General features: G+C 38.5%; 1 protein-coding gene across 7 annotated transcripts in view; it reads left to right on the top strand.

Annotated features, from left to right (window-relative positions):
* The window catches only part of PARP4 (poly(ADP-ribose) polymerase family member 4), a 2,883,551-nt gene that overhangs the window by 580,023 nt on the left and 2,290,745 nt on the right, over positions 1-12,783 (top strand). For all 7 annotated transcript variants that reach the window (XM_044073295.1, XM_044073293.1, XM_044073297.1 and 4 more), the window contains 2 exons: positions 6,619-6,774; positions 9,493-9,630. In XM_044073295.1, coding sequence (XP_043929230.1) covers positions 6,619-6,774; positions 9,493-9,630 — 294 coding nt within the window. The remainder of the gene's footprint in view (positions 1-6,618; positions 6,775-9,492; positions 9,631-12,783) is intronic.

Genomic DNA, 12,783 nt, shown 5'->3' with positions numbered 1-12,783 from the left:
CTACACTGTTCTAGTAAGTCCATCAAGGTATTTAAGTACTAAGAAAATTAAATTACTATCTCTTATTCACTTCCATTGATTTCATACTTTATTTTTTACTAAGCTGCATGCCCTTGTTTGTTATAATTTCTGCATGCCCTTGTTTGTTATAATTTTACATTTCTGTCAGCAAAGAATGTCCAGAGCACTTGAGATTTATTGCCTGGACCCATAGTCAGCTTGTCTGTATTTAAACATAAGAGCAGAATGTGCTGCTGTCCCCAGCTGCAGACTTCTCAACTCACACTGAACATTTATTTGCTAAAGGAAAACTTTTCATTACATTCACAGTGTTCTTTTATTTTTGTAGCACACATGCTTGCACAAGAAACTTATTAAATTAAGCCTATGACATTAATCTAGGCATTCACGTGTGCAAAAGCAGGAGAAAACATCTCAACTCTACATATATCCCATCCCAAAAGGCCAGGACTGCAACATATTAACTTAACCATGCTTTTGTCTAGCCTTTCTTCTATTTTTACATTGTAATGCCTACATTTCTTAAAACTAAAAAAAGAAAAAAGTACTTGTTTACTTTACTATCTTTATCACATACAACAGTCACTGAAAATGCTTTACTCCCTTGTGATCACAAGGGTGCATGTCATTGATGCCCTCTCAAAGGCAAAAAATACAACCTCCATGGGACCCAACAACATCTCTGGCTGTGCCCTACATGAACTCAGGCAAGAGCACTGAGCACCACTAGGCACACTATTCAACCAAAGTCTGTGTACTGGCTTCATCCCAGCAGAATATAGGACAGCTGCTGTCATTCATCTACACAAAGGTGGAGTGTCCACTGACCCAGGCAGTTATAGACCCATCTGCTTAACTAGCCTGATATGCAAGGCCATGGAACGTGTTGTCATGGACCTTGTAAACAAGGACAATAGCAGTCTCTACACACTTGATCCCACACAGTTTGGTTTTGTCAAAGGGAGATCATGCTTGTTAAACTTGGTCGCCTTCTTCGAAACAGTCACCAAAGCCATGGATGAGGAGAAGACTAAGTACACCGCCTACCTTGACCGAGCCAAAGCCTTCAACACTATTCCCCACTCAGGCATAATAGATGAACTCTCCCAGCTAGGCACCAACCTGTATGGTGCCAGATGGGTAGCTAACTGGCTCACTGATAGAACCCACTCAGTCAAAATAGGGGAAGACACCTCCAGTAGTTCATGCGTAACAAGCAGTGTACCCCAAGGATTGGTCTTGGGGCCTTTTTCTGTTTGGGATATGCTTTTCTGAGGTGCAAGCCAAAACCAGTGGTCAGTGGCTGACCAGGTTTGCAGATGACTGCAAGATGGGCACTGTCATAAATTCCAATAGTAATGTGAACATCCTCAGAGGGCCTTACGCAAACTAATGACTGGTGCCAGAAGCATGGCCTCAAACTCAATGCCGAGAAATGCATCATTATCCCCTTTGGGGAAAATGGCATCCCCACTAATTATCACATAAACAATGTACTAAGCATGCAGTCACTTGTGAGGTACTTCAGCACCCAGGTTGATAGCATCCTGACTTTTGCCCACCATGTTGCCTCTATTGTACGGAAGGCTTCCTACATGGCCCACCTCATAAGTAAGGGTATTTCATCCAGGAACAAGGAGGTCATAGCATCCCTGTACGCCTCCCTTGTCAGACCCATTATCAAGTACAATGCCCCCTTCAGTATGGACCTTTCCAAGCACATGCAGCAGTTGGAGAGACTACAGAGGTTCCTGACCAGGAAAACTCAGGGTCTCAAACACCTATCCTATACAGGTAGGCTAAAAGCTCTATCCCTCTACTCAGTCTTGTACAGACTGCTCAGAGGTGACCTGTGTCTGGCATACAAGGGCGTCTCAGACTCGGCCTTGATGGAGCTGCTGCATATCCGTAAGTCAAACTCCACTCATGCAACCTGCATGCAAGGCCTCAACCTGGTCTGTGACATTAATAGAACTTGTTGGCGGGATAGATTTGTGTCCCAGTGACCCCCCCCCCCAATCTGTGGAATAGGCTTTATCTCCATGTCAAACAGAGTACCTCACCAGCCCTCTTTAACAGGAATCTGGATGACTTGATGGGAAACAGAAAATATACCCCTGGGATCCCGCCTGTGTCCCTGCTGGACAAGGAAAACAGGTGCTGACTTTGGTGGATCATGGGTAAAATTCTTGGCTAAACTTATAAGGGCCGCTGGGCCAATAGCCTAGTATCGTCCTACGAACCTATGAACTACACAACCTGCAATCTTTATCATGAAATATTGTATACAAATACTGTCAATAACATTTTTGTTGCTTATAGTTACTCTTTTCCCCTCTTTCATGTTAGTGTCATTCTAAACATTAATGACATGGAGTGGGGTTATATGCCTTTCAGTCCCCCCACCAATTTAACAAAGTTAACACAGGTCCAGTGTTTCTCATCCCACTTTTTCTTGTAAAGCCATACGTCATGAATGTGATTGATGCTTTGTAGTTCCACATTTATTCACAAATTTTAGTGTTGCTACTCATATTCATTTTCATCTCCATCTCTCAGCCACCAGACTCTTGTTGAATTCCAGGGTACTCCCAATTTGTCTAGCCATTTCTTGTACTTTTTTTCTGTCTTGAGCTTTTTTATTTGCAGCATTGAAAAAGGTTTCAGTATCAGTCTTTCTATGGGCTTTATTATCAGAAGAATGAGAAGCAGAGCCCCCTTCTGTGTGATGGATCACTTTTTTTGGACAAACGTTTATATTTCCTACTTAGCCTGTTCTACATCAAAAAATGAGTTTGCTCTTCCAGGAAAAAATATTCTGAAGACAGCTTGAAACAGCAGCTTGAATCTCGCACCTCCCTTTCAACATTCCCTGATTTGCCTGAATAAATTTGCTTCTTTCACCTGGTGTACAGTGAATAATCATTTTACACAAACATTCTGCTGTCTCTAATTTTTAATACTTTGCCCTTCTGCCACAGTTTTATCAGGATCAGTCGTTTCTGCTGGTATGGCTGCATCTTTACTAATACAGGCCTTGTCTGCTTTTTCATGGCCAGGTCACCCTTTCAGGTAATAAATCCTGGGTGTGGAATACCAGTTCAGTTTCTTGTTTGTGCTTTTATAAAATTAGTCCAATTGGTTCCTTCCCATATCTCTAGTGTAGCAGAAGATCTCATGTTTTCTCTGTGCACTCTGTCATTTAACTCTACCTAATTATTTGAAACATGTCTTCTTGAGCAGTCTCATACTCAGTCAACCTTTTCATCATTTCAACCTCTGATTTTTGCAGCTTTATCAGTTCATCTGAATGGCTGTTAAAAGTTTCTTCCACTTTTTCCAGCTTTCTGTTATTTGAGTTGATGTACTTCTTCAATGTTTCATTTATTTTAAACTAAACAGCTATGAGCACATTTAATTTATTTTTTCCTCTAAATTACTGGAAGACATCTCTTGTACCAAAACTGGATTTTGAACTGTTTTTTGCTGAACAGCTTCAGATTTCTTCCCAGTCAATGTTTTCTCCTCTTTTTCAAGTTAATTTTCTTTCAGACTCTGTATGTTTCTTCTTTCCTGGCATCCAGGCAGTGTGTTTACTAGCCAGTTACTGAATTTTAAAACTGTTAGAATTACTAGCCCTTGTATGTCAGTTTCTTCTTTATAACACTGAGAGCTAAAGTCAAGCTGTTAATCAGTGTGCAGCCATCTTGCAAATCTCACTTTCTTCCTGATTCTTGAGCAAAGAAGTTGAAACCTATAATTGAAGAGGTTTGAGTAGCAACAGTTGATGAGGACAGGGACTGGATTTGTTGTATAACATTACCTAAAGGTAAGCAAGCAGTGTAAGTGCAACAAAGCAGGGTTGTGGAATGCATTGGGAATGCATGGGGAAGATGCATCAGTAATAGAAAAGAAAATGTTATTCTCCTTCTTTAGAGAGAATTTCTAAGGTCTTATACATAACTTAGAATTCTGGAGGCCTCATCATATTAAAGACATGGGAGAGTCCTTCAGAGTAATATAACAAAATAGTGTATGTACACAAAACTGTGTAAAAAAGAGAAACTAGAGAAGCAAAACTCATATGGTTTTAAAGAAAGAAGGCAGGATGCGTTTCAGAGCAGTTAAGTACCACAAGGGGGAGTTCAGAATGTCCACTTAGGTTCTGGGTAAAAAAGAAAGGAGAGAGACCAATGTGATGCATTTTGTGCGACGGACACAAAGAAGTATTATTTGAATGGTTGATAGTTGTAACAACCTTCTTCAAGACATACCAAGGTCAAGAGCAGTAAAATGATTTTTAGACATGCATGGAATAAGTGTTATGTAATCTTACAGCTGTGTGATGAGGCAACTGCAACTTATCTTTTAAATTAGAAAATTGGCTGACAAGATGGGCCAAGAGGTCTTTACCTGTGAGCAAGTTTCTTTGTGTGTAGCATCTGGAATCTAGTTTGTAAGGTCTGTGTGCTGGAGACTTACTCTTGAGTACTTTTTCTTGGAATTTAGGGCAATATCAGTAAAGTTTCTAACTGCTAAAAAGTAGAGTGTATGAAAGATGCATGCAAAGTATAATGCAGTCCTTACCTGATGCACAACCCTTTCGTGACATTAAGTGCAAGGCAGCTGATAAATATTTTTATACAACAGCTCATCTGTTTTGCAGTAAATGAAAATTCAGTAATCTTAATTGTTTGTGTTTCCATATGCTTGTATTCCATTTTAATTTTCATTATTTTCTGTGTAATAAAAATTATAAAAACAGAACACATAAAAGGCTTTTTTACAGAAGATTGTATTAGTTTACTGCAGTAAATGATGCTTTAGGAAATGTTTTTAGAGTAGTGCTTAAGAGATTTTTTCATGGATGAATAATGTTTTATATCACTGCATTACATATGTGATTGAGACTACAGAAAAAAGTACATCAAAATTCCTTTCAGACTACATTTAATTCCTTTCTTGTGCACCAAGTTTATGCTCGCTTTAAAAGTTCATTAGACTGATATCCTTCCTTTTACATATAGAACCCATTGTCACTGGATATTTGGTCTTCCACGTTTTGAGACCAGTAGTGCTTTGGTCTTAACTATGTCACAGGCATACCATTCAAGCTGCAGACATTAAAAATAGGTACAGAGGCTGTTATAAAGAGGCCACAAATCTGGACACCTAATTAGCCTACCGTGTGCATATTGAGCAGTACATAACTCCAAAATCATAGCAAGAGCAGGTCAAGAGAGGCAATTGCCCTGGATGCAAACAGTTGGAGAACAAGATTGGCAGTTCATCATCAGAAAAGAACAAACTCTTTCTTTACTGTAATATTGGCTTTTAAAAGCCGGTATTGTATCTGTAGTCCAACCTGAGTGCTACAGCACTCCCCATATGGTCTATGCTGCATCTACTGTTTGCTGCAGTTTTAAAGAAAAATGTTTGTTTTTGTGTGCTCTTCAATGGAAGAGCTAGCTGGAGGGGAGTGGGGGGTGTGGATGCAGCTGTGTGTCTGTAATAACCTGATAGCTACAATATAGCCATCAGGTTATTACAGGGAAGATTTTTTTTTTCTTTGCTGTTCAGTGGAAGAGCTGGCTTGGAGGATGTCAGGGTTTTCAGATTCTCAGAGTAATAAATTTGGACAAAGCCTAAAAGTAATTGGGGGGGAGCAAAGATACAAAAATAGGGATAGATTTTAAATATTGCTCTTATAAACGTAAAAAGTTGCTAGAATAGCATGCTTTGTGCTAGCATCCATTTTCGGAAGGATATGAAGTCTGAAACTCAAATATTTGTCATTATTTAGTGACTTCATTCCTCAGTGGTTTGCCAGAAAATGAAATGGATGTTATTGTAATAAGCCAATCACTACAGTGTGGTGATCAGCTTAATATAGGGAAGTGCTTTTTTTTTTCGGCTTTTCACTTAGGAGCTGAGAAGTTAGGGGCACGGCTTGTGGTTTCAGCCAAGGGTGCTGATTGTGGGTTACTACTCAGAAACAAAAGTTTGAGAGTCAAAATATTGCAAAACATAAGCATATTCCAGAAAACGAGGTACAAAATATGTAGGCTTTATTGCATAACACGGCAAACATTTACTTCACAAAGTAATTTATTTTTACTTCAGTAAAACAAAGATATAATATGTGGGACATCTATTTAAATTATTGGTGCCATCCATATGTTGGTTAATTGGTTTGGTTTCCTGTGTACTATATTGCTTCAGAATTGATTGTGATAGGGTGAGATTTGCAAAATTGTGTGAAGGTGTGTAAACAAACATGAAAATAACTCTTCTCCAAAACAGTTACCATTATTTGGAAAATCATGTGAAGGGGTAAATCTAACCTGAAAAAATGTGCACCACCAAAACAGATACAAATGAGAGGTTTGTTCATAGGACTTTCTCTTTAATTCTGCTGTTAATTAGTACATTTTGAATTTCCCTCCTCCTAGGTAGTCTTTGTTCTTTAGTTATTGAGCCTCATTCCTTAAAATTTGTTTTTTAAGAGTGTGCATGTCTTTGCCTTGTCAGTCATACTCATACAGGACATGTGTTGTAAAACATGAACATCTTTTTAACTGTTTTGATCTTTTTCAGGGAGTCGCAAGCAGAAAACACTTCATATTTCCTGTGAGCTCTGAAGAAGCAGTGGAAATCTTTTCCCTCTATGTTTTTGACTTAAAGGAGAAGGACTTCACAGAAACCAAGAATATTTCAGCAGCATTACATCTGGCTTCTGACAAAGCACTCGTGGTATGAGCATCATTATAGTGTGTGTGTGTGTGTCTGTGTGCACTTATGAATATACTTATAAAATGTGTGTGAGTATACATTTCTGTCAGTCTGCCCATCTGTCTCAATACCAGAAATGGCAGTATGGACCGGTCTGGTGCTTGGTTAAACTCTAAAAGAGATTCTCCAGGATTATATAAATTAAGTTTTTTGTTATTGTCTGCACTTGAAACAGCAAACTTTGGTTTCACAAATCAGCAATGAAATTAGCTTTGAAAAGCTGCTTTACTTTTAGTATATTGTACTGGAGCGTATTCCTGTTGTGTGTGTGTGTGTGTGTGTGTGTGTGTGTATATATATATATATATATATATATATATATATTACCATGGAGTCGAAAATCCAAATAACCGGAACCACGAAACCCAAACTCTCGAAACCATAAAATCGCGAAAAGACACAGCACACACTACACAACACATACAAACACGCACACCTCCCAACACTGTATAAAAAGCAATACAACACACACGCACACATCTAAACAAACACACACACCTACCCTTACTATATGCAGGGGGGCAAGCCCCCCTGCACCCCCCCCATGTGGGGGTCTGTGCCCCCCCTCTAATATATACTAACTCCGAGGTCGCACCGCACTCCATAACACAGACAACCTGGCACCACACAATCCACCCCCCCGCACAAACACACATCACAGATGTACAAACACCACCACTCCCAACACTAACACACTCACACTCTGACCTACCTACCCTAACCCACACATAAAACGTCCCAACACACTCACAAACACACAATCCCTCCCCAAAACCCTGAAATAAGCAACACTCACCTAACATGCACCGCGGGTTCAACATTGTCAGATTTGACATTTCCAGGTTCGCGATTTCCATCCATTCGACTTTATAGGCTCGAGATTCTGAAATTCGATATTTCAAGATTTCGAGGTTATAAAGTGTTTATATATATATATATATATATATATATATATATATATAAAATGTGTGTGTGTGTGTGTATATATATATATATATATATATATATGCGTATGTGTGTGTATATATATATATATATATATATATATATATATATATGGGTGTGTGTGTATATAAAACAAAAACAAAAGAAAAAAAAATGGCCACCGAAGGTAGGTACTGCAGTGAAAATAACAAATTCACTACCACCATGGCATAAAGCATAAAATGTAAATTTAATGAAGAACATAGACTGAATTGTTGACTGTGATTAACCGTGGGTTTCATTAAAGTAAGAAGAGAGAATGAATGAATTAGATCTGATGAAGGGTATCATTAGTACTTGAAAGCGCTTATCTTCTTATCCTTGGATATTTATGCTTCAACTTGGTTTTATCTTCATTAAATTTATGTTTTCTGCTTTATGCCATGGTGGTAGTGATACTTTTTATAGTGCATTTGTTATTTTGTGTGTTTTTCTGTATAGATGCATTTATATATATATATATATATATATATATATATATATATATATATATATACACACACACACACACACGTGTATATGTGTATGTATATATGTATATATATATATGTGTATATATATATATATATATATATATATATATATATATATATATATATATATATATAGATATAGATATATATATATAGATATGTGTGTGTGTGTCTGTGTATATATAAACATATATAATTTTAAGCCCACTTTGCAGAAGTGATCTAGGATCACTGTCTGCTTAGGTGACTTGCTCATTGTCGCACAGTAAACTAATGAAGATAGAAGAAGTCAAATCATGTACGTGTGTGTGTGTTATGTATATGGTAGCATATTTGTTTTTGAAGTTCTTCTGTCTTTAGATGATGCTAAAATGCTGTACCTCTTACAAATGTATGTTTGTCTTTGAGAGCTGTACTGTAGTGCATTGAGAAATGTGAGCTAAGCTGTTGTAGGTGTGAATTGGCATAAAGTGAGCATTGCTGATCGCCTGCTAATCCAAACTAAAAAAAGTGACTTATTTGTAATCCTTGGTTTACTTGTATTGTAACCCGTGGTTATTCATTCAAAATTGTATGAATTGTATTCAGACCAGCCTCTTGAATTTGCTGAATTATATGTTGCTTCAAACCAACCTCCACAGTTGCACAGTATTTTATAAAGCTCTACCCTGGACTGTTGGCATCACAGATGAACACGTGTTTTTCCTGCCCATAAGTTAGCCCTGCCATGGTGCCACTACAGTTTAATCTGTGACAGCCACAATCTACACTGGCAGATATCTTCACTCTCTCCCATAAAACCAGAACTTACCTTGCAGTTCCTCATTCAGTGCTTCATATACACTGGATTCATAAAGAGGAAAGCTATAAATGTGATGATCATCTGCAGTATTCTGTAAAGCATTCTGTATATTGTCACCTGATTTATTTTTACTCTGAATGTTTGTATTTTTGGATAAAGATCCGTCAACTGTAGAGTGCCTCCCTTCTGTCACACATTGGTTCATTGTAGCAGCATCTCAGTTTTTGTTACTCTTACCCAAATTCTGAGTGTTAGAATTAAATTACTAAACTTCCTTAAAAATTTCAGACATGAGATAGCAGAACTTTCCGATGCAGTAGTTGTCAGTTATTCTGAACTCTAAATTATTTACCAACCAGTTAAGTATTGAAATAAACAAGATTGTTGCTGATTTAAAAAAATACTTCTCTTGCACTACAGATGCATTTGGAGGAAGCTTTAAATGTGAAAAGCATTACTTCAGAAGTTGGAGCTTTCGTTGAAATGATCTGGGCAGAAGTGATTGGCCACTTGGAAGACATCTTGATGTGTCCCGTTAACAAAATTAGTATTAATGATGTAAGTTTGCATATTTGTCACTGTTTTAATGTACGTCATTCTAAGTTGTCCAAATAACCTTTTTCCAAGACATTCATTATTTAATGATGAGACCCACTGCATTCAGGGGTTAGTGTCTCTGGGAGGATGGTCACAGTTTGTTACTTACTTCTGGGGAACACCGGTGCTGGCTACATGAAGCCATTTATATGACATGATCTTATCCTTTCTTCTACAGTCATAGCTTGTTTGTGGATCCCTGTATCACAAAAACAAGTATGAGGTAAATGTATTTCAATTTTAAAATCAGTGTATTTTTAAATGTGGAAGAAAGAGTGCACTTGTAGATCACATTTATGGATAATATTTTTAAAATAAGAAGTGACCATCTGCTGGTTGCAGTCCTTTTGGCATGCCCAGACAGAAGAAAGGGCTAGATTACAACAGCAGCAGTCGCAGAATTGAGTATAGTGCATTCAAATGACACATTGTTATGAAGTTTTCTCGTAGTGCATTAAAATGTTAATTGACGTTAATTACGTGCACCACCTGTATTTCAAGCAGATGACAGAAGTATTAAAATTACTGTTCGTTGGGTTAAGGGAGTTCTGCAGGAATGGGACTACTGATGTATTCTGTACATATGTGTCTTATTAAACAACTGATGAAAGTCTGTTCCTTTAAACATATAGGAGCATTGCTTAGAAATGTACATTTTATGTTCTGGGATTTTGATGCTTAGAAATATACATTTTATGTTCTGTAATTTTGAAATTCTGGAAACCTTATGTTATGGAAGTTATGGTATATATGAATATCTATTTTTGTATATATACACGTGTGTGTATTTGTATGTATATATATATATATATATATATATATAGTTTGTTTCTTTCATCTAGTGGTTCTTTTTTTGATCTGTGCATTGCGTGAGCTTTTTGTTCAATTCACAGAGATGGTGAGAGACTGTATGACATTGAGGTTTAGAGACTTTTTCATTTTCCCACTGTTCCACAAACCTTGGAGTTGGGGTGTGTGTGTGTGTGTATGTATATATATCTATATATATCTATATATATATATAGATATATATATATATATATGTATAAAAGCAGATTTTTTTTTTTTTTGCTACACATTCAAGTCAATGTACAGATGTTCATCGTGTTTCACTGTTGCAGTCATAACTCTTGGATTATCCTGCTGGCAGGCTACCCACAGTCAGCCTAAATTCCAAAGTCTTGGTCCGGCGCCGGTTGCTGTCACCTCTTCCCTGACATCAGTTAAAAGATGCAGCCGATGCCATTTTCTTCAGTCTTTCTTGCCGCACGGTGCCCGAAGCAGAAGTAGTTCGCAAGTGCCGGTCAGCCGACTCCTGAGATTTTCGTGTTCAAATTTCAGATCCGAAGTCTTCATTTAAAGCTAAGTACCCCATTGGGTAAACTTTATTTTTGCTCCAGACCGATGTCAGAAAAAGTTAATAATTGTATTTCTTGTGGGAAGCAAATACCTCATAAGGACTTCCATTCTTATTGTACTCCTTGCCTAGGCCCCGATCACGAAGTTGCTAATTGCAGATTTTGTGCTAGATTTAACCAACGCACTATTAAGCGTCGGTACAATTTTGCATTTCATTACTTTGGTCGCAGATTTAATTACACAATGTCGTTGGATAGCCATCTGACTACCGCAATTCACAAGAAACGCAAGGAAAAGGAAAAAGACAGGCATCCGAGGTCCAAAACTGACGACGAGTCGTCTTCTAAGCCAGTCGCTGGTTCTCAGTGAGGTGCTTTCGCAGCCCCTGCCGCCCGCTACCTTAGAGCCGCAGGCCACTTCCGACTCCCAGGTGGAGGATACTAGGCCGCTGGAAACTCAAGGTATTGGACACTTGGAAAATATTCCCTCAGATGGGTCCGGAGCCGCTGAGCAGGCATCGGCTTCTGAGGGTGTTTTCAGGCCTACACAGTTATATGTAAAACCGACTACAGCTTCAAAGACAAAGACTAAAGCACCACTAAAGACAAAGAAACAAGTGCAGCAAGCCCATGGACAGACCTCCATGCCTAAAAAAACAGATACTCAAAATGGCCAAAGACCTAATTACTTTGATCAGGGGTTCCCATCCCCCTCCTGATAAGAGGCCTAGGCAAAAGACAGGATATGAATCTTCAGATCAGGTTTCCATTTCCTCTGACTTCTGTTCTGAACAGGAATACTCTCTTCCTCCCTATGAGGATTCTGATGCTGAAGAATCTATCCCTTTAGCCTCTCCTCCTGAGGATTATTCTTTTGGGGAAACCCTGCACACCATGAGGGAACACTTCAACTGGGAGAGCCAAGACTACTCGGAATCTAAGAAAAGGCTCAGAGACTTTCTTTTACTACCTCAGCACAGGCCTCTTGCTATCCCCCCTGTTTTAGACATTGTAGATGTATTTTCAGAGTCCGGCCTGTCTCCTGACTCTTTACCTCCTGCACCTGTTAAGCCAAACAGATACTACAGGGTTCCAGATTCACATAAACTTCTTTATAAAAACCTTGCTGCTGACCCAGAAACTATTTCTCTGGGTCCCAAAGGGGTCACGGCTTCCACTGAAAAAAACCCTATCCCCTCTGATAGGGATTCAATGGCACTGGATAGATGGGGGGGAAAGGTTTACACTTCTGCTACCTTGGCTGTGAGGGCTTTAAATTGTCAATTTTATATGCTTAAATATCAGCAGTACTTAATGTCACTACTTAAACAGAAAATATCAACAAATTCTGAATGTGCAGAAAACAAGGAAATGCAGGATTTATTGCATGCAGCTGAACAAGTGGGAAGGCATACTTTGCAATTTGGTTTTGATTCTCTGGAGGCCTCTTGCAGGGCCGCTGTTACGGGTTCTGTCATTAGGAGGCATGCTTGGTTAAAGGAACAGAATCTGCCTGATCATGTTAAAGCAAAATTATTAGATGCTCCATTACAGCATGATACTTTGTTTGGTGCTAAAGCAGAAGAGGTATTAAAGAAAATGGAGGACAAAGCAAAATCTATGCAGACAGTTAAGGATTTCTTACAGGTACAACCACCCAGATTTAGCAGGAACTGGCCTACAAAGAATTGGTCCTTTCCAGTGTCAGACAGGCCACAAAGAGGCAGATACAGACGCCCCAGAGGCAGATCCCAGC

Source organism: Protopterus annectens, chromosome 5.part1 (assembly GCF_019279795.1).
Source record: "Protopterus annectens isolate FY-2018-M chromosome 5.part1, PAN1.0, whole genome shotgun sequence".
In the NCBI taxonomy this organism is placed as follows: domain Eukaryota; kingdom Metazoa; phylum Chordata; order Ceratodontiformes; family Protopteridae; genus Protopterus; species Protopterus annectens.
This window is presented reverse-complemented; position numbering and strand designations above follow the sequence as displayed.